Source organism: Vulpes vulpes, chromosome 9, assembly GCF_048418805.1.
Source record: "Vulpes vulpes isolate BD-2025 chromosome 9, VulVul3, whole genome shotgun sequence".
Lineage (NCBI taxonomy): Eukaryota > Metazoa > Chordata > Mammalia > Carnivora > Canidae > Vulpes > Vulpes vulpes.
The window spans coordinates 45,668,731-45,691,177 of NC_132788.1; the positions used below are offsets into that span (position 1 = coordinate 45,668,731).

The window sequence follows — 22,447 nt, forward strand, 5'->3', positions numbered from 1 at the left end:
GGGAGCAAATCAGTCCCTTCCTCCCTTCCCACACCCTCAATTAAATAAACAAATGCTCAAGTTTTAAATATGACAGAGTGTGAGGAACCTGCAGAAAAGCTCCTAAAACACACACTGAGCGAACCTGTCTCATTCACTGTGTCGACACACAACAAATTTCGGAAATAGATGAGACACGGTCCCACCGAGAAGTTTCCTGGGCGCTTTATGTTGAGTTGCGAGCAGGCAGGTGCTGTCACTGTTTGCTGCAAACTGCTGCCTGAAGTTCTTTCTAAAAGTCACAAGCAGCGTGGCGGAGAAAAATCCATGTTATTGCCAAGTGAAAACGACAACATGAAACACCGGGTTAGCATGAAATAGAGATAAAAATCAGAGTCAGCCACAGCCTTCCACTACCGGCCACTCACTCACCTTGTTGAATTTTAGTCACTAGCTGCTGGCGTGCCAGGATCCGGCTCATCCTGTAAGGAGAGCGTCTCGTGGTCTGATCGAATCGCAAGTACATCTCCTGGCCCTCGGGGGTCAAGGGGTTCAGATAGTAGCAGCCTGAGGCTGGGGTCCTGGGCCCCTGGCTCAACATCTCGGCGAATTTTCCTCTTTGCCACCCCAGTCTGCCCTGTGGCTGCCTCTGTCTCCGGGCTCAGGGAGCAAGGCACCAAGCCCAGCAGAGCTCTACAGAGCAGGCTTTTTTAAAAAGAAAAAGGAGTGTCAACAGCCACAGCTCGGAGTTCCACCCCGGCCTCCGCGTGACGGCGGGCAGCCAATGAGGGGAGCGAGGAGAAGGCAGCGGACCGCCAGCCCGAGCCCGAGCCCCGAGCCGAGCCCGAGCCCCGGGCCCCAGCCCGGCGGAGACCACCTCGCTGCCCAAGGCAGTGCCACCTTCGCCCCCGCCTCCGAGCTGGGGAAGCGCCAAGCAGCAGCACCCCCTAAAAGAGTGAAAAAGACAAGGGTAGACGAAAAGGCGACGGAAGAAAAGCAAGCCCTGGGTGTAGAGATTTCCTTTTAGGTTGTCAAAAAGTTAGAAAAAAAAAAAGTTAGAGAAAGCACCTTCGCTCTCTCCAAGGCAGCGGCAGCCAGGTTAAAAGGGGGGGGGGGGGGGCGGTTGGGGCGTGATAGACGTCTGACGCGAAAAACTACTTCAAAGGAGCATAAACAGCTGAGTATGTTACCGCCCTTCATTACGAAGAAATGAATCAAATAAAGCTCTTCCAGTGAAAAATAAACTTTCAAGTGCTTTGACACCCTGAGTGAAAACACGGATTCCTGACCTTCTGCGGTGGGAAGCTGAGAGCTCTTAGGGATGCCTGGGACGGGCAAAGGGCATCAGCAAGGCAGACTGATAAGTATCTGTTCCCCTGCAGTCTTTCTACTTCCCCAGTTTCTAATCACCAAGAAACAAAATTGGTTATGAAGTACCTGCCTCATTTAAGACACTGCCATGAATCACTGTAAAGATTTGGATTTATGCAAAGGTATTGTTGCCCGGCTGCTAAGATCAGTAGAGGTTATAGGTCATACAAAAGCTCAAGGCTTTCACAGACCTTATGTAAAAGTTATCTCAAGAAAGACACAATGAGGGATCCCTGGGTGGCTCAGCAGTTTAGCGCCTGCCTTCAGCCCAGGGCATGATCCTGGAAGCCTGGGATCAAGTCCCCCATCAGGCTCCCTGCTTGGAGCCTGCTTCTCCCTCTGCCTGTCTCTCTCTCTCTGTCTCTCTCTGTCTCTGTGTGTGTGTGTGTGTGTCATGAATAAATAAATAAAATCTTAAAAAGAAAGAAAGAAAGAAAGAAAGAAAGAAAGAAAGAAAGAAAGAAAGAAAGAAAGAAAGACACAACAAGGGACACCCAGGTGGTTGAGCATCTGCCTTCCACTCAGGGCGTGAGTCCTGGGATGGAGTCCTGCATCGGGCTCCCTGGAGGAGTCTGCTTCTCCCTCTGCCTATGTCTCTGCCTCTCTCTCTCCGTGTCTCTCATGAATAAATAAATGAAATATTTTTTAAAAAGACACAAAGACAATGTTGGAGAAGTAATATTACTTTTGACTGAGGTGATCACAGCAGGACACACAGAGAAGAGATTCAGGTGGGGCTTTAAAAAAAAAATGGGTGGGTTTCAGACAAGTAGAGGCTGAGGAGGGCTTTGGAGGAAAGTCTATGCCCACACGTGTGGAGATCCGGAACCAGAATATGTGTTCAAGGAAACTGAAGAATTCAATTTGGCCATATCCGAGTATACATATGAGAGTGATTAGAATTGTTCCCCCTATTTCTCCTCTTTAATATTATTTGATGTGAAGAGAAAAAGTCCATAGAAAACATTATTGAATTCTGAGCCTGGGGGCTAAATGAATAAAGTTCTTTGAAAAAGAGGCATATGGCCAAGCTGTTCTTACATTTGGCTAACTCAAACTGCAACATAGTCTGGCCTGTGATTTATAGTCCTCCTGATGAAAAAACTCTTGATTAAAAGCGTAACAGGACATAAACTAGGACCCCAAATCTGGTTACTGTGGCTAACAGTGGTCAACCCTAACACTTTTCCCTGTGGGAACTTTTGCTGGCCCTATTCTGACCAGCAGCTCATCTCCCATAACTATCTCACTATGTAAATGAATAGAGTCTACAATAGAATATACTCTCTCTCATGGCCATTGTGAGCCTTTTCTGATAACTGCAAGAGTAGCCAAGTGTTAGGTTTTCAATAGCATCACAGTAGAAAAGGAAAGAAAGATCTCACTGGATTATTTTGTTCTCTTTCCATTCTAATTTAGAGTTTCATCAGAGTTTTTCTGTTTCAGGGCATCTTTTGTGGAAGCTGAAAGGGACCTAAGATCTAGTGACTCTGGTATACTAAAAGTACAGGCAATAGTAGACAGTTTTACCGTGACACTTCAATATTAGATACCCGTAAGGTCCATTCCATGCTCAGATTCAGCACTGGTTACCATCTAATGGAGATGCTAATGTCAGCTACTTGGTGTGCCAGCTTTTGTTTTGATAGTCCAGCATTAGGGACATCCCTGCCATTAAATAAACATGTGTTCAAGCCAGACACCTGGCATTTCTCACTTTTCCACTGGGAGGGAATGGAAGGAGTTCTTCCGTGAAGAACTTGGGATATGTTCCAAAGCCAAGCAAAGGGAAAGAAAAAGCAGGAAATAATATCTAGTTGTTTTATAGCCATGAATCACACTTAAAGACTGGCCATTCCCAATGCCAACCTGGTAGTTCATTATTGACTTGGCTACATTTTAAAAATAAATGGAATGATTCTTTCTGAGAAGCACTGCAGTGTATCATGGTCAGTTTAGTATTAAAAAAAAAAAAAATCACAATGTCTCCCTTTTGCATTCAAAGTCCTGAGCTGAAAACATCAAGATCATAAATATGTATGCTCTGATATATGTAAAGAGATGCAACAACATAAAACACAGTATTTCATAAGAGATGGGCAATGAAAAAACAAAGGAAATTTCTATTCCCTGATTAAAAGCAAGACAATTTAGAATAAAGCCTAATTTTTCTAAAAATCAGTCTAAGTTTTAATAAAGGGATCTAGGAAGGATTATGTAGCAGCATTTCTAAGTTTTATTTTATGGTTCAAGTAGTAGCTATAAATCTATGCAACTGCTCACCATGTTTTCACCATTTCAAATGCCCAAAATACCGTATTTAAAGCAGATTAAGTAACACTGCTTTCTTATTAGCGCCATTAGTGCCTTGTGTTATGCTAATGTATTGCTATGAAACCCACACCTTTTAATGAATGTTTTTTCATTATTTGGTCCTAGCAATCAAATAATAACCACTGGGTGGGCAGTTCTGTTTGTTGTAAATGTAGAAGCAAGAACCTGCTGATAATCTTCCTTGGGCTGAAAAAGTCCTCCAGGCATCTCATTGAGAGAACTCTTCATTTTCTCTGGTGAGTAAGTGAGGGCCAAAGAAATCAGGGGGAGAGAGAAAGTGCTGAAAACCCAACTGTATCTTTCAAGACTGATGCAGGATTCCTTCCTTTCTAATTTCTTTAAAAATGAGGAAAATGGATGGCACTAATTTTTAGTTTTCACCTCTTTTCCTCTTTCCTACTTTGGTCAAGAGCAATCATCATTCAATTTATTTCAGGGATGGGATAAACAGATGAATATTTGGGACCCAAAGAGAGCAATTAACAGGGAAGGTGGAGAGGCACGCATCCGACTCAATTTCAGTTCAGGTCATGATCTCTGGGTCCTGGATCAAGCCCCACCTTGAGCTCCATACTCAGCATGGAGAGAATCCCTGCTTGGGACTCTTTCTCCCTCTGCCTCCTCAATCTCTTTCTCTCTCTCTCCCTCTCTCTCTCTCTCTCTCTCTCTCCCCCTCTCTCTCTCTCAAAAAAAAAAAAAAAAAAAAAAAGGAGGGAAAGGGTAGGTGAGAGGGACCAATAGTGATGAGCACCCTCTACATGCCAGGCATGTCTTTAATTAATGTCCACAGCAAACCTCTGTGGTATCCTATATTACAGAACAGGAAACTATAACTCCCAGAGGTGAAGATTGTTCTAAGTCATAAAACAACCAAGTGGAAAGCCACTGTTTATCTTCAAGAGGATGATATTTAAACTCTTTCCACCATCACACAAGAGAAACAGAAAAGGGCAGACTGAGGCACTGAGAGTATGCTGGGGAAACTGGAGAGATGAAAACATTTTAGAAGGATATATTGAAAATCATCTTAATTTTGTTTAATTGCATGTGATACTAGAATACTTAAATGAAAATACAGTTGCCCCTTATATACCACAGATTTACTCATGTGAGTCTACTTCCATGCAGATATTTTTCAATTAAATATATCGGAAAAATTTTTGGAGACTGGCAACAATTTTAAAAACTTTCAGACAAACCACACAGCTTAGAAATACCGAAAAAAATCACAAAAAAGTTATGTGTTATTGTAAGAATACAGTATATAATACATACAACATACAAAATATGTGTTGACTTTATATTACTGGTAAAGCTTTTGGTCAAGTAGGTTATTAGTAGTTAAGTTTTTGGGGAGCCAAATCATAGGCAGACTGCATAGGGTAAGTGCCCCTAACCCTATTGTTGTTCAAAGGTCAACTGCATAGGTATGGGATGGCTAAGTTCTTGTAGTGGTTGAGATACAGGGTCTAGAGAGCAAGCTAGCACAACCCAGAACCTTTAATTGGCCAGTGAGAACCATGGACTCTCTTAGGAGTAACCCAGGGCTCAGAACTGGAGACCCACCCACTCCCACCCCAAGCTTAAAGTGCAGAAGCAGCTAAACTATCTTTTTGTTTACCAACTCCTTTAGCAGGTTAAGCTATTTGTCCTCTGATTTCTGTTTACCCTTAAGGCTAATTCTGCATATTGTCTTACCTTTTCCCAGGAATTCTTCCCAATGCAAACATTCCAAATACAGTCAAAACTCTGAAACCTGACCTCTAAACAAAACATTTGCTATCAAGTCTTTTGATAGATGATCCCAGAGTAGCGCTCAGTGGAATCTTGTGTATATGTAGCAGAAAGCTAGGTGCACTTTTACAGAAGCCAGGAATGGCTCCTAGTGCTTTCATCTATCTACTGTTCCTTCTACTCCTTTACAGACATTCCAGCCTCCTTGTCAGCCTGTTCAGAGGGAGCCAAGGTAGCTCTGCCAAGCAGGAAAATGTTTGAGATATAAATGGTAGGAGGGAAAAAGCAGTACTGATTTGGAGAGCTGCTTTTGAAATTACTTGAATCCAAAAGTTTTGTGCTAATGGCAAAGCCTTCCTGTAGGTTCTGAAGCTCACTTTACGGATTTCCACCAATTGATTTGTGGAGTATGTGCCCAACTTTGTGCCAATAAGCCTTCCCAATATGCATTCATTACATATCCAATGACCAATGCAGGCAAGCCAGCAATACTGACATGACCAGGAGCCTCCATGAAAAGTTTCAGAGTGGATTCTCTTTTGATTCAGCTTTGCCAGCTCTAGATCATTTAGAATCCAGCTCCTGCTGCTGGACTTGTGGGTGGTAACAGATTTGCTTTATTTTGTCTCTCAATCCTCCCTACTGTCTTTGATTAACTTCACCTCTATGGGCCTCCAAGAGTACATGCACTGCCCTCATGCCATCCCCTGGGGACCCAACCTTCAACCCCAGTTCATATGGCAAGCAATCTGGTCTGACTTGTCCTGGGCTCATTGCCTACACCCACCATTCCAGCCAAACCAAAACTCTTTCATTTTGCTAAGTTGTTTCAAAGATCTAGAACTGTGTGATTTCTTCTTCTTTCACCATGTCAAAACCTATTGCCTTTAGAAATATTTTCATGATGAATGCAAAAATATTTAGGATTAACAGTCATGTTAATACCTGTAAATAGTCATTATGTGGCCAATTAATCAGATTAGCTTGTTAACATGTTAATATGGAACCCACTTATTCATTGTAACTCCTATTGGCATAAAGTTTTTACATCTCAGAAAGGATATTAAACATCTTCTAACTCAACCACTCAACTGCTATACAAATCAATTAAGTAACACTCTACCTACATATATTAATTGTTGTATCTCACAAAGACCACAAACTATTTAAAAAAGTTTTTCCTTATAATACCCATCCACTGACTCTAATTCTGTCATTTGGAATTAAATAGAACAAATCTATTCCTTCCTCCATATGCTTGTCCTTTAGATGTTTGTAGAGAGCAAAACTGTTTCTTATAAGAACCCTTTTTTTTTTTTTTTTTTTTGTAGGCTGAACATTCCTTTACATCAAACCATTCGCAACTTCAGACAGCCAATTGCTATCTTTTGGATCTGGTCCAGTCTTTTAGTATCCTTTTAAGAATATGGCTCCTACCCTAAACTTAGAGCCCTAGACATGGCCAAGTACAGTAGTATATGGTACAAAATGTGCATATCTCCTGCATTCGGGACATTATATTTTTGCTGATCCAGTCTCACATAGAGGAGGTTTGATTTTTTAAATCTATATTTACTCAATCATTAATTCAGCATGAGCTGAATGCTTATACAGCACTGTAGTAAGTATGGAAGATACAAAGGTGAATACAATATGGTCCTTGACCTTAAGGAAGAGTCTGCCAGGGAAGCTAGAAAAGAAACTCACCATTACACCAATGTTAAGCCTTATGTAGCAAACTATCTCTATTTCTTCATTCTGTTTTACAGTCAACCTAAATGCTTAAGCCATGTGATATTTATGTGTCTTCATAAAACCTGCTGTTAAATGAATGTTCTCTATTCTGTAACTGATAAGTGACCATTCAAACTAAAAAAAAAAAAAAAAAAAAAGGTCTTTCAACTTATTGGAATTATTGAGATATTTTCAATTCCTGATTTTTTTTTATTTAATTCTGCTTTGTTTTTTGAGGTAACTGAGAAAAATACCTATGTTTTTAAAATATAAAACGAACAGGTAAGTGAGTTTGGAAAAAGGTAAAAGACTGCAGGAAAATAATATAACCAAGGCTAAAATCAGTTTACAGAAATATAATCAATACAACCCTATACATTTGTGGGAGATGGCTGAAAACATGACTTAAGATTCCCATATGTGAGGGGTGCCTTCATGGCACAGTCCATTTAAGTGTCTGACTCTCAGTTTCAGATCAAGTCATGATTTCAGGGTCATGAGATGAAGTTGTGCCTTGGGCTCTATCCCTCTCCCTGCTTATGTTCTCAAATAAAAAAATAAATCTTAAAAAAAGATTCTTATGTGACAAAGCAAAAGGGAAAAAAGATCAGTTATAAAATTTAATATACCCACAAGATAAAAACAAAACAGTTATTCAAGATAAACACAGGTCAACCGATAGTAAGACCCCCAAGAACACTTTTCTGAGGTCCTCATAAAAAATCAGCATATTGAATGATACTGGATATGGTAACAAGCCTGAGTTCATGGTTTCTGATCTGCACCCTTCAATGCCAGTATCTCTACAAAAAGAAAGCACTATTTAGGAAAAGCAATTTCTTTGAGGGCCTCCAAAACACATAATTTAAGTATGCTATTCACTGAGATCATCTAAACTATGAATTAAATATCACTTCTCTGCTTAAAATACTTCAAAAGTTTTCCGTTGCACCTTGCACCTAGGACAAAATCCAAACTCCTAACTTGGCCCACAAGGTCCTGTACCATCTATTCCCTGCTTACCACTCCCACCTCATCACCTACCCTCCCCTACTTTGCTACCTGAGTCTTCTTTCTGCACATGGTACTCCTTAGACTAGATGCTCTTCATGCACTTCTTCCCATTGCTGGTTTCTTTTCAGCTTTCAAGTATCAATTTAACTGATATATCCTCAGGCAGGCCATCCCTGTTCACTTTATACCTGAGAAGAAGCAACATTCCATTTGTTGTCTCTATAGCACCTTTCTAAATTTATAATCACCTATTTATTTGTTCACTGAAAAACGCATTGCCTTTCCCCCAGTAGATTGTCATGTCTGGACTGTGTCTATTTCATTTACATTCCATACTCAAGGCCTGAGAAACAGTACGAAATCAAGAGCAGCTGGGTTAATAAAGGATTTAATAAATATTTGAACAAATGATCATCTGAATTTCTCCAAAGATCTAGAATGTCTACAATGTCTAGAGGAATGGATGCATATTTTTTAGGCAATCACCATAAATGTTGCTGTTGTTGTTACTACAACATTTGGATTGGACAAGAACTAGACCATAGATAATTTAACGTTTTATTCTCCAGAAAAAATCTTAAATGTACATATTTCACTTTTTTGGTTAGTGGCAAAAGTATATGCTTTGACCAACAAAACAAGAACAATTTAAGGTTTCTATGAAAATTAGGGAGCCTGGAGGGATGAGCAATCTTTGTTCCACAGAGAGAGGCTGAAAGACATTTAAAAACAAAAAAACAAAACAAGAAAAAAAGCTATCTTCCTTAGCTCCGAATCAGCTTCAAACTTTATAAGCATGCCTGCTGTGTCTTCAATTAAAAGGTAAACAACAAAGGGGCTAGTTGTTCTTCATGGGACTATCCTGTAATTAGGTTATCAACTACCTCTTTTTCTTCACACTCATAAATATCTTTTAATAATTTTTGCAATAATTTTACTGGAGATTTTAATTAATTTACTATATGATATTTTCTAGAACCTGTGTATTTTTGCCCTACTTGAAAATAAAGGTAATTGCTCATTTATGGTGTTGCTTTTCTTTCTTTTTTTAAGGATTGTTTCAATTACTAGAGGAGATCTTAGAATCTCTTGGGGGGGATTTGTCTGCACTTAGAAATTTATCCTCATTTTCATCAGGTTAGATTATATAAACTCTTTCCCCATTTTAAACAAGTGAATATATTTTTTTGATGTTGACTCAAATTATAATTTGAATATAAAAAGAAAGCTTACTCATTAGAGAAATCCTATGATAAGTCCTTTGGCAAACCCTTTATTGATTCTCCATATTATCTGTTTTGTAAATATTTGAGATGGCCCAATGAAACGTACACCACTATTTAGATTGTATGCTGACCTGTTGCTCTGGAATCAACTCTATTTTTTACATAATTGCTTTGCATCTGGCATCATGCAGCAGTTGGGCATGAAGTAAAATTCGTAAATAACCATTACCCACAAACTGTGGACAGAGAAGGATGTGGGATTAATAATGCTATTGCAGTTCTTATATATTTAAACCAAATTCAGCTCAGTACACTGAGAATATGATAGAATGCTTTCCCTCCTTATTCCTAAGAAGACCACCAATCTATACTTTAAAGAATGACAAGTGGTATAAAGATGAGCAACAGCATTAAAACACGTCCTATAAAGAGAGAAGCCCTAAGGTTGAGAAGGTAGCAAGATAGCCTTCTAGAGCCCGAGATATCAGTATCAATGGGAATTTAAGGCAATGGGAAAGATAAATTTCAGGGTTTGTGGCTGAGCAACAAGGGGAGATTCCTCTTTCGGGTCAGGAGGAATGATGTAACCAAAGGTGAATCTGGTGTAATGAAAATAAGTTTTTTTGTGAGCATCTTGCGTCTCATAAATAGAGACAAGGCCACTAATTAACTCATGTTATAGTATCTTTCACCCTTTCCTAGTCAAATATTTCTAGTGCATACTTCATGCCAGGCACAGTGCTAGGCACCAGTGGTACAAAGATGAATATGACACTGTCCCACTTCTCTGCACTATGATTCATCATGGCTAAAGCTGAGGACTGTTACAACTGGACTGCATTACAGGTGCTACAACAGAGATGTGCAGAGGTGCCTGTGGGAGAGAGCAGCTAGATCAGAACAGGACCAAATTCATTCTACACAGCAGGATAAATACTGCTGGACCTAGAGGGATACATAGCTGGGTGAGAAGAAGGTGAAGAAAATATCAAGAAAAAAAGAAATAGAAAATACTACAGGGCAGCCTGGGTGGCTCAGCGGTTTAGCACAGCCTTCGGCCCAGGGTGTGATCCTGGAGACCCAGAGTCGAGTCCCTGCATGGAGCCTGCTTCTCCCTCTGACTGTGTCTCTGACTCTCTCTCTCTCTCTCTCTCTGTGTGTGTGTGTGTGTGTCTCATGAATAAATAAATAAAATCTTTAAAAAAAGAAAAAACTACATCAATATTTTCCTGTCATGCTCCCTTCTTTAATTAACAAGAAGACTTAGTATTTCAAATCACCATGTTATAAAGACCTCTCAGATTCTAAAACTCAACTTGGGAGGACACACTCCTCCCCCAGATGTTCCTCATGATTCATTCTCCGCTTTTTCCACCAAAACTCTAAAGAGGGGGAATATTTTTCAGCTAAAGCTATTTCCTGGAGATCATCGTCCTTTTAGAAGGATTACAGTAAATAATGGTAAAGAACTAAGAGGGTAAACTGAACTCAAGAGTTACAGGCTTGGGCAGAAGGAAGAGGAGTCTGCCAGAAGGGTTCACAGTGACAATACATGTCAATAGTTCTGAATCTACTCATCAAATGGTACTCGGACACTGTGCAACAAACTCTCCTTTGTCTAATTCGCTTTCAAAATCAGTACAATGCTACTTCTAAAGATCAAGCAGGTTTCCAAATCTATACCCATTGTAGCTTCCCTTAAAGATTCTTTATCCTGGTGCTCCTTTGAATTGAAGGAAGAAAAAAGTATTGCTTGGCTATTATACCTGTTTCATAGAGACTTTCTGGGGGAGTACCTTTCTGTTCTAGAATGTGTGTGTGTATAAATATACAGAGACTGTCCTAAGATTTCTCATGTTATTATTTCTTTAGAACTTGATGTTTATTGAAGCACGCAGTGGCCTCTGGCCAGCCTCTGAGAGTATCATCATAATCACACTGTCTCTTAGGACACAGACCTGTTTAAACAGACCAAATACACCACAGATAACTGGTGTGATTACCTTCTCTTTATGCTGCTCCACCAAGATGACTCAACACTAATCAATCACAGGAAAATACAAAATATCAAAAATGTGTTTGCTGCATATAAGAATAGAACACACCAAAAGCTACTCTTGGTCTTTGATGAATCTAAAATACCCTCTCTCATTCTCTGACTTTGGGGGTCTTGAAGACTAGCCTTGCCTTGGTCTTGGTTTCTTTCTCAATGTGGATTACCTTAGAAAATCCAGTCCCATAGTATCTTGCTGATCAACCAGTGTATTTATTGTTGCAACCGGTGTATTGTTACAATTGGAAAATGTAGGGCACAAAAGGTAATTGTTGTAATTGTAAAATGCAATTACATTTTGTAAGTAAAAAAGTAAATAAAAATTTGATGCATAGTAAAAAAGATTAGAAGAAAACACACCAAAAATATAATTATGTCCATATTTAGGATGGTGGAATTATGGGTGAAATATTTTAAATTTCCATTTTCCAAATATTCTATCATATGACCAATTATATTTCTCATATAATGAGGACCTCAGGCCTAACCAGTGATTCATGTCGGGAAGTATGGAGAAGGACCTCAACCTCAGCTTATTTCCAACTGCCTTTCTGTCTTGCAGATGAAAGACAGAGAGGAGAAAAATCTGCACAAAAAATAATAGATATTGTCCAACATAGCTTGAACTTCTTTAGTACCTAACACAATATTAGGCACTATTAGTGTTCACAATAAGAAAGAGAAAAGGAGAGAAAGAAAGATAGAGGTCTATGGATTCCTTTTTCAAAATACCTCTCACATCCATTCCTTCTTGCATTACTGTTTCATTACTGTCTCTACCATGTAGGGACCAGCCTTCTTGCCTGGGAGACTCTGACAGCCCTGCTTGTGTTTCTGTGTCTCCTCTTGCCTGCCTGAGCACCACCTGAACACCACAGAACCCTTAGCTTCTCAGGATAGCACTTCCATCATATTACTATCCTGTTGCAAAACACCAAGTAATGTCCCAGATCTACCACTTACTTTACTTTGCAAGGTATTGAGTTGCTTAAAGTGTCCCTTTCCTTTTCATGCATATACACATACACATAGATTATATATATATATATAATATATTATATAATATATATATTATATATATTTGAGATATATATTTGAGATATATATATATATATATATATAGTCCAAGTATATATGATGATCATTCCCTCATTCCCTTCCCATCCAATGTTTGAACATTGCCTTTGCAGGGGAGATTTACTGGGAGCACTAAGAACTGTCAACCACACAGACCCAATCTTTAGATATATTAAAGGATCTCCTCAGCTATTCTTGGTTTTAAAACCTAGGATAGATAACATGCTATGTCCCTACAGCTTTTTTCTAAGAGTTGATATTTACTTCAGTTTTAGAAATACATACAAGCATCCTAAAATTCTAGCCTCCCAATAATGAGCAAAATGCATTTAAATAATATAGCAGTGACAATCAGGAAGCATTTGGACAACTTTTTATCCAAATACTTCCTGAAAATTGACTTAGAAGTGCTGTTTTTTTCTAGGGTATTTCAAATTCTAATTTAAAAAGAAACTTTCGAAGACACTATCTTTTACTGAGAGTGTGGGGGGGGTGGAGGGAAAGTGATTTTAAAGTTCAAAAGCAAAATAAAACAAACTTGGCCCATAATGACTCAGATCTGGATGTGGACACTCCCTTTTAGGATCCCTTGGGTCCCCTGGGGTCAGGGCTGGGAAGTCATTCTATGGTTCTCCTCAATTTTGCATATAGGCCACACCTCCATACTATATTTTTATTACCCTGCTCTAAGTAATTAGGTGAATGGGCCCAGGCATTTGGAATCACTTTTATTTAGCAACTAGTTTTTGAACTCCTACTCTGTGCCAGGCAATGTTCACAGTGCTGGGAATGCAGCAATGAATTCAACAAACAATGACCTGTGTCCCAGTGAAGCTCCTGTTTAGCCAATGACCATAATAGCATGGGTGTACTAACTTGATGATCTATGAGCCATATAAATTCTGGAATTGTTTACAAAAATTTGTGCATATATTCACTTCTTTAAAGCAGAGGTGATAAGATCTTATCAGATTTTCAAAAGACAGGCTGTAACTATCGAAGTATTTTTAAAATGACTCTAAAGTATATTCTAGATCACCTAGAACTGTGGCTTTGAGGTCAAGTCAATGCATATTCAACATCAGGCTCTGCTACTTATTAACTATATGAGGTTGGGCAAATAAAAGTTCATTCATTTTTCCACACCTCTGTTTTCTCATCTATAAAACAGAGGTTAGGCCTCAGAAAGCTCTCGTGAGGGTTGAATTAGATTATGTATGTGACTGGCACACTGTAAGGCTAGTGTCTCCCTCCCCCATTCTTATCTTGTTGGTTCCCATTCAAAACACGAGAGGTAACTCTGAATCAAGTTCAAAGCACAAACATAGAATATAGATTGTCTTCAATAGCTCAGAGGTCCTCATCTCCAGAGGCTTTCAATTTCAGTGCCATCACATATATCAGAAATGTCATAGGTTAGAGAGGAAAATCCTTTCCAAACTAAAAGTTTATGGTTCCATAAAATCACCAGCATTATGTGTACCAAAAAGGTGGATGCCTAGACTTTTCTTTGGAGAACATTTTATGACCAAGTGAACAGCTTAACTTTGTTCATTGATTCCTTGAGTAGAATAGATACTTGTGTTAAACTATATTCTTATATATCATTCAAATATAATGATATTTAGTGCAATTCTCTTAAGTGTAACTCCAGAATGACAATACTTCTGATGATAATGAAATTGCCCTTCATTTGTTCAGCATTTTATAATTTTTAAAGATTTTAGAATTATAAGTTTAAGCCCATCATTGCACTTGATAATGAACACAACCCTTTAAAACAATTCTTTAAAAGGGCATAGAAGGCTCTGTTTAGTCTTACCCCTACTTCCTCTTGCAGTCTCAAAAATCACATCCCTTCTCTTGCTCTATGTCTTCTTCCTCAAGGCAGTAAACATTCCATTTCCTCTTCCTGGGCTATAACACCAAGTACTCCTAGATTGGTATAATCAACCACTATTCAATGGCCATTCCCTCCAGGATGCCCTTCCCTGACTCTTTTCAGTCTCTTTACACACTCTGTAATATTTCCCTTGTAGCCTGTTACAGCTGCATTGTGATGTGGGGGAAGGGAGTGAGTATTAGATTAGTATTTCCCTAGCTTGTACATCCCATGAAGGTAGGGACCCTGTGTCCTGTTGCTCATTATTGTATCACAGAACTTAGCCCAGTACCTGGCACATAGGAATAAAAACTAGTTTGGTAGAATGGAATGCTGGATGAAAGGCAAACAGGATGGATGGTATTTTCAGTCTGCATCTGAGAAAACAAAGCACTTCACACAAGGGCACCTGACCACTCAGTGGGGTTGAAGCATGGGTACTCAGTGCCCTGACTGCTACTTAACCCCCCTCTCCCACACTATATCTTCTCTTCTCAATCTCCTCTTCCAGATTGGACTCTGTTCTAATCAAAGATGTGCAGTATGCCTTTTACTTTACTATGTGACATCTTGGCTTATTGAGCAGGATTTAACCTAAGAAAACTCGAAGCTGCTGATACATATCAAATGTTACTCTCAGTCAAATTCTTCTCTTGGAATTTCTACCTTGAGTTTCTTTTTCTTGGAAAACCGGGGCTCACAGTTTTAAATTGTTCTCAGAATTATAGCCCTTGTTTTATACTTGTGCCTACAGGCAGAGAGCATGGTCATATAGAATTAAAGAAAGAAAGATTGATACGAGAGCAAAGCAGGGTGTCTGGGTGGCTCCATGGATTAAGCATCTGCCTTCGACTCAGGTCATGATCCCAGGGTCCTGGGACTCAGTCAAGACCTGATTCAATGGCCTATTTCTGTGGGAAGCCTTTCCAGGCCATTCCTGCATACATGGCCTCCTCCTTCTTCTGTATTCCTCTGAAACTTCTTTCTGTTATAGTCATTGGGCACTTCATTCTGCTTTGCTTTGTGTCATCTCTTAGTGCTCTTCTTAGAAACTTCTTGAAGTCCACAATACACCATATACGTCTTCAGATCCCTATCTTGATTCTGTCTTATGCCTCCCTCAAAGAGGCAGTGGGTATAGTAGGAAGAGTACAGCTGGGGAGCCAGAGAGACTTTGGTTCAAATCTTGACTCCTCTTACTGGATGGATAGCCCTAGACCTCACCCTTACCCTCAATGTCCTCATTTAAAAAATAAAAGATAATGATATACACCTTGCATTATACAATCTTTGGTACATGGTAGGGTTCAAGAAGTTATTATTTGAATTTTTGAATGACAGTGATACAATCACTGGCCAAATTCCTAAAGGATCCTAAATTCACACAAGGTACATTATATTACCTACTGGTATTTAAGTTATTATGTTCTGAGGCTTTTCAGAGGGAAACTAAGGAATAAAGGTACTGCATGCCAGTGACATCTAGAGAAGATTATTTCTTTAAGTCATACTGGGAAAGTAATGCTAAGCACTGTTCACATTCATTGAGAAAGACTTCCAGAAGTGTGTGTAGTTGAAGCGCATTCCAGCTTATGTCTGATAACAGAGTTTTCATACTAGAAACCTGGAAACCTTACCTAGGATCCTCAGGCAGCAGAAAGCCTCAAGAGATTTCCAATGCTTTGTTACTCATAGTGAGGTCAACAGCCAATAACGTGGGCAACACCTGGGAGCTTATTGGAAATGCAGAATCTCCCCACTAATCCCCCCACCTACTTAGTCAGAATCTGCATTTTAAATAGATTTGCAGGTGATTAGTGACATATTACAGTTTGGAGAGGTGCCGTTCTATAATGACTCCCTCTTTTTGTCAACCAGGAAGATGGCTGTGTTGGGCTTTCCCAGATTGTGAAATCTGCTACCTGCAGACACAATGCAGGACCAAGCCTTTATTTTGATGTTTTTGATCTTTCCTCTGGGCCGTGGATTCTTATGTGATTAGGGGAATGTTTTAGGCACTGCTTTGAATGTCACTTTTGTAGTATTTTTAATATTACTTATCACTGAAAGTAAAATTATTTTTCTTAAAGATCTTATTAAGACAGACTTTAGTTTTAAGAAAAGAGCTAAAGCCTATTATTGGTACCAAAATATTTTAAACTCTTATAGGAATGTGTTTTAATGCTTTACATTAATTTCACAGAATTAAATTCTGAAACCCCACCCTTTAAAATTTTTTTAAACAATTTATCAAGATTTCATGAGATTAAAAAATTCAGATTAAAAATACTTGCTTTTCCTTGCAGATATAAAGATAAGAATTCTGTATATATATATATATATATATATATATTATATATATATATATATATATATATATTTTATAAATAAAATCTTTTTTTTAAGATTTTATTTATTTATTAATGAGAGATATATATAGAGAGAAGCAGAGACACAGGCAGAGGGAGAAGCAGGCTCCATGCAGGGAGCCTGACGCGGGACTTGATCCCCGGACTCTAGGACCACGCCCTGGGCCGAAGGCAGGCGCCAAACCACTGAGCCACCCAGGGATCCCCAGAATTCTGTATATTTCTAAAACTCCAGGGCAGCCTGGGTGGCTCAGCGGTTTAATGCCGCTTTTAGCCCAGGGTGTGATCCTGGAGACATGGGATTGAGTCCCATTATCGGGCTCCCTGCATGGAGCCTCCTTCTCCCTCTGCCTATGTCTCTGCCTTTCTCTCTCTCTGTGTCTCTCATGAGTAAATAAATAAAATATTTAAAAAAATAAAACTCCACATCTCTGAATCAAGGAATTCTGTACATTTGAAGAATGAGGGTTTTTTTTTTTTAAAGTAGAACTTAATGTTTTCCTGGACATCAATTGAAATTCTACCTGTCTCTTTAAGATCTACCCAAAATATCATTAAAATTTATAAATTTTATTTATAAAAAGTATTGTAGCTGTACTACAAAATATGATCTTGACCACGAGTGAGTCCTTGAATATTTTATTTCTCCTTTACTCTGTGTTTTCCATCATAGCCATTTGTCTACTTTTGGTATCTCCTCTACAAAGACTAAAAAGGAAACATTAAAAACTTGATTCAGCAAATATTTACTGATCATCTACTATGTGTTGGAGACTGAGAATACAATGGTGAATAAGATCAATATAGCTGGTAGATCAAGGATCTTACACTGCAGTTAAATATTAAGGATGCTGACTATAATTGGCTGAGAAAAAGAGCCCATGAAAGATTAAAGGATTTCATTAGGGCACTGATAGCTATTAGCCCCAAGCTTTTTGGTGGCGGATTGACTGTGAGTACCAGATAGGTTCATTTGTCTACTCTTTCACCAGACATTTAATGAGTACCCATTGTATCCTAGTCACTAAACCTTCAAAGAATTGACAAGTGATGATTCACAGTGAGTTAAAGATGAGTGTTCCACATGAGCCTGGTAATAAAACTAGGGTTAGCTGGAGTCTCATCTCTGTGGTCCCCACTGTGATTAGCAGAATGATTTATACAGAGTAAACATGTACTATGCTAAGTATTACATGGGGGAGACAAACAAGTAACAACAATGATAATACTCTTTAGTAAGTATTATGATATATTAAAGCACAGAACTTTACTGAAATGTGCCAGCAGGCCTTGTCACCCATATAGTGGATGAATAATTTGGAGAGAGCTTCTGGATCCAGCTGAAAGGTTGGCATATATTCTCCCCATCTGCATCTTAGAGCTAGACCCTGTATCTACTAAAGCCTAAGATATGCATTAGAATTCAGATTTTATGTTAATCTGTCTGTTCTGATACCATACCCTTTGGGGAGCACACATAAAAATGTGAACCTCCTTGGTCACAAACTACCACATATTTTTAATTTACAATTAAACATTTTAAAGAATTACTGGTAAAAGAGCAATTGTGGTGCTTCTTTATTTGTCAGTTTTACCAAAGGGATCGCTCTTTACAAAAATTTCTGGGCAGATTTCCATTGTTTCATTCCATCATTGGATTTCTTGGCCTTCAACACAAAGGGACTATATTTGGAGGGACAATAGTCCTACTCCACATGGAGCTTTATAGTAGTATTTGCTTCGGGACACTTGGCAAAACCCACTCTACTGATTGTCTCCAGAGGAAGAACAATTAAATCATTGCCATCTCCTTCCACAATGCTCGTCACTGTGGCTTTAGAATTAGCCCATTTCCCAATTAGCTGTTTTTTATTTCTTCCTTTGATTATTCCTACCAGAATGTTCCTGAAGACATAAGTAACAAACAGTGCACAGAGAAAACAGAGCAGGGGACTGTATTAAAGTCGATGTGCGGGCAGCCTGGGTGACTCAGCGGTTTAGCGCCGCCTTCAGTCCAGGGCCTGATCCTGGAGACCCAGAATTGAGTCCCACGTCGGGCTCCCTACATGGAACCTGCTTTTCCCTCTGCCTGTGTCTCTCCCCTCCCCCCTCTGTGTGTCTCTCATAAATAAATAAAATCATAAATAAATAAATAAAGTTGATGTGCCTGATATTTTAAATATTAGAAAAGTGTCCATCAATACGCATACTTGCATTTCTCGAAGGCATCAAATCTGGACCCTGTTTATTTATTTATTGTTTCTAATTTCCAATCAAATCGCTTGGCAAAACATGTTTGCCTTGTAGGACTGCCCATTTCCTCCCATATGGTACCTGCCTGATGGTTGCCCACAGTACGTGTGCTGGGAACCCCTCCAGAGCTCTGGGGTCTGTAAAACCACCAAGGATCTCATGGTAGTCATGTTGTCTCTTGTGAGCTCTTTCACCAAGAACTTAATTCTGTGAGTCTCTAACAAACACAACTTTCTGCAGACTGAAACTTAATCTTAGTTGAGAAATTTGAACTTACACAACCACTGAATGTGTATTAGGCATAGTGTTGAATTCCAATAATTCAGTAAGTTTTCTTATCATACAAGCTCTATCTGGGTGGTTTTGATACAGAAGAGTCTGTTCACCATTATAATGAGTATAAGCCCTGCCCCCTTCATGACACCTTCCGTGATGCCAATACTCATTCTTCCCTCTCTGAGCTCTTAGAGTGTGAAGTGACATTATAGAGTTGTGCATCCAGGGGATGGATCAGACCCTGGAGGAAGCCACAGAGCTGGATGAAGTAAGTTGGAGTCTTCACAATAGAGGCCAGAGAGAGAGCAAGAGCTATGGGTCAGCTCTCTGCAAGGAGACGCCTGACCAAATAAAAGGAAGGTGGAAGAGAGAAGCTCGCATGATGTCTATGTTTACAAAGCACAGGCTGAGCCAGTGAGGCAAATGGTGGGCAAAAAGGAGAGAAGATCAGGAGAGAATAGTCATGTTCAACCATTATTCCAATCAAATACAGTGAACAACAAAACCTCCTAAAAAATACTGACCGGTAGCTTTCTAGAGTAACCTAAAACAACCAACCCATGTTTAGGATTTCCTATTCCTACTCAGGATATTTGTCACAATTTCTTTGTAATTTGTTATTTTTTAGAGTATGCACATAATAGCAGAAAGGACAACCAGTCATAAGCAGACATCAATATTCAAAACTGGGAATGAATGGGACAGGAAGTGTTTCTTCAGAATAAAAGAATATTTCAGAATAAAAGGTATTCTAAAAGATAGATTAAGGATGGGGACAATGCAGATCTTCAGCCCTAACTAGCCTATTCCTAATGTTTTTCCTCCAGATAGCATCCCATTTCTAGTAAATGACAAGTATTATAAATGATCTACCTTGGATCAGTTTTCTAGAACCTTTGTGTAAGGTCCACTGACATTATTATGTCATTGGACATACATTATTATGCTCCCCTGGCATAATGACGGGGTTGGATATGGAGAAATAATAGAGACGTGTAAAGGCCTCTCACTTGATGGACTTTGGACAGTTAGGAATATAAGAACACACTAAGTGGATCCATCTCTGCCATTTTCTTTCTTCTTGAAGAAAGAATTTTTTTTTTTTTTTAATTTATGATAGTCACAGAGAGAGAGAGCGAGAGAGGCAGAGACACAGGCGGAGGAAGAAGCAGGCTCCATGCACCGGGAGCCTGATGTGGGATTCGATCCGGGGTCTCCAGGATCGCGCCCTGGGCCAAAGGCAGGCGCCAAACCGCTGCGCCACCCAGGGATCCCGAAGAAAGAAATTATATGAATATTTATTGTTATGTTTCCACTATCAAAACTTACAATCTTGGTCTTTCCTTCTTGTCTTCGTAAAAGGCCAAAAGAGAAACACTGGCTACTTTGACAATCTTAAACTCCAGCAGTGTCACCGACAGCATGACCTTTGTGACCAAACTCAGCAACCAGAACTTCATCATTTTCCTCAATAGAATTCAAATAATCATCCTTGGGTACAAAGGCTGTGATTTTTTTGCCATTCTTGATCAGCTGGGCCCTGACACACTTCCTGATGGCAGAATTTGGCTGCTTGGCTTCAACCCCTACTTTTCGCCAGCACAATTCCTTTTGCATGGGAAGCCTCCCCAAAAGCGTTGGCCTTCAGGGCTGTGCCCAAATGGGCTTTCTTGTACTGTTTATCATGCCACTTCTGATCTCATTGGTGGCTGCGGAGCTTCCTGGCAGTATAGAGATCGCGACACTTGCCCATCCTGCCTGTACCACCATCCTGAGCAAAAAAAATGAGTGCTCTTTTCAACTGCAAGTCTAGGTGGCAGCAGGCAGCTGTCACTCACTTAGTTCTTGGGACAGCATGTTGCTGACAACCTCCTGGATGCTAGTGGTTCTTCGAGGTATAAATCCATTAACAATGAGATTACATGAAAGGAAATCATTATGGAATTGCCAAGGGGAAATATATATTTAAAAATATTTTCCTAGGATTACAATAGAATGCTTTGTACTCCCCAGCCTTCTTCTCTATAAGCGAAAGTTACACATCTCTGGGCTGTAATTCAGTACATCTGCACCAGCTGATAAATAGCAGTACTTACATCACGGCCGGCAACCTAGCAGGGCAGGTTAATAAAATACTGCCAAATCTCTTGTGATATTAAACTCGCATTGCTGGTTCTTCTTCTTTCATATTTACAAAAACTAATAAACTGAATGAATGTGAGCATTCATAAAATGTTATTAATATTCTGAACTTTTAAAAAATAGAATACTGATTTCACCCTGAATAAAATTCAATATATGAGATAAAATCTTTTCAGCTTCTACTCTTTGTGTATAAGGCCTCTAGAGATAGCAGGTTAGAGTAAAAAGCATATGAAATTTAGGGAAGATCTGGGCTTAAATCCCAACTAAATGACTTCATTAGCTGTGCTCTTGGGCAGCCTACTTAATGTCTCCGAGCTTCTGTTCCCTTATTGGTAAAACAGATATAGGAGATATTTACCTCATACCATGATTTTGAATATTAAATCAGATAATGAAAGAGCTTTACAAACTGTAAATTTTAGTTGTAATATTACTTATGTTTCATCACTTCTAGTCTGAGGTTTTTCAATTCCTTATTCATTTAGTCAAAACAAAAAAAACACAAAAAACAAAAACAAAACTTTGTGGATTCCTTTTATGCTCTGGAATACAGAGATAAAATTATAAAGGGTCAGAGCTTCCAGAGAATATGTCAGGTTCAGAGAGAATAGGCAGACATGCTAGGAAATGCACCCAAAGGTAGTGCCAAATCTTGGTGTCAACATAAGTGTAAAGCAACTTAATAGGTAGGAGACATTATTCATACTATTTTTCTTGCATGTGGATTATGTAGAAATGAGTTCTATGTAAATGGAAGGATTGTATAATTGTTTCAATCCCCCAAAGACACCAAATGTCATTGCTATAAGAAAAAAAAATAATGCTACAAGATATGTCCACCATTGAATATGCATTCCTATGAGAACAAATGACTATTGTTTTTCTTTCAAAAGTTGTGCTTAAAGCATGGCATGAAATATCCATGTTTTGCTTGACAAAATATATATAAAAGCTGCAATAACATCCTATCAATAAATCATTTTTACTGTTTATCTTATGG

General features: G+C 39.1%; 1 protein-coding gene and 1 pseudogene across 8 annotated transcripts in view; both read right to left on the reverse strand.

The window, feature by feature from the left end:
* Positions 1-22,447, reverse strand: part of STARD13 (StAR related lipid transfer domain containing 13) — a 519,929-nt gene that overhangs the window by 179,848 nt on the left and 317,634 nt on the right. The window contains exon 1 of one of the 8 annotated variants that reach the window (XM_025996774.2): positions 412-1,114. The exons of the other annotated variants lie outside the window; for them this stretch is intronic. Within the exon in view, the coding sequence (XP_025852559.1) occupies positions 412-580 (169 nt within the window). The 5' untranslated portion in view covers positions 581-1,114. Of the gene's footprint in view, positions 1-411; positions 1,115-22,447 lie in introns of those variants that run through there. 8 annotated transcript variants of the gene reach the window in all.
* Positions 690-21,055, reverse strand: LOC112918507 (small ribosomal subunit protein uS12-like; annotated as a pseudogene).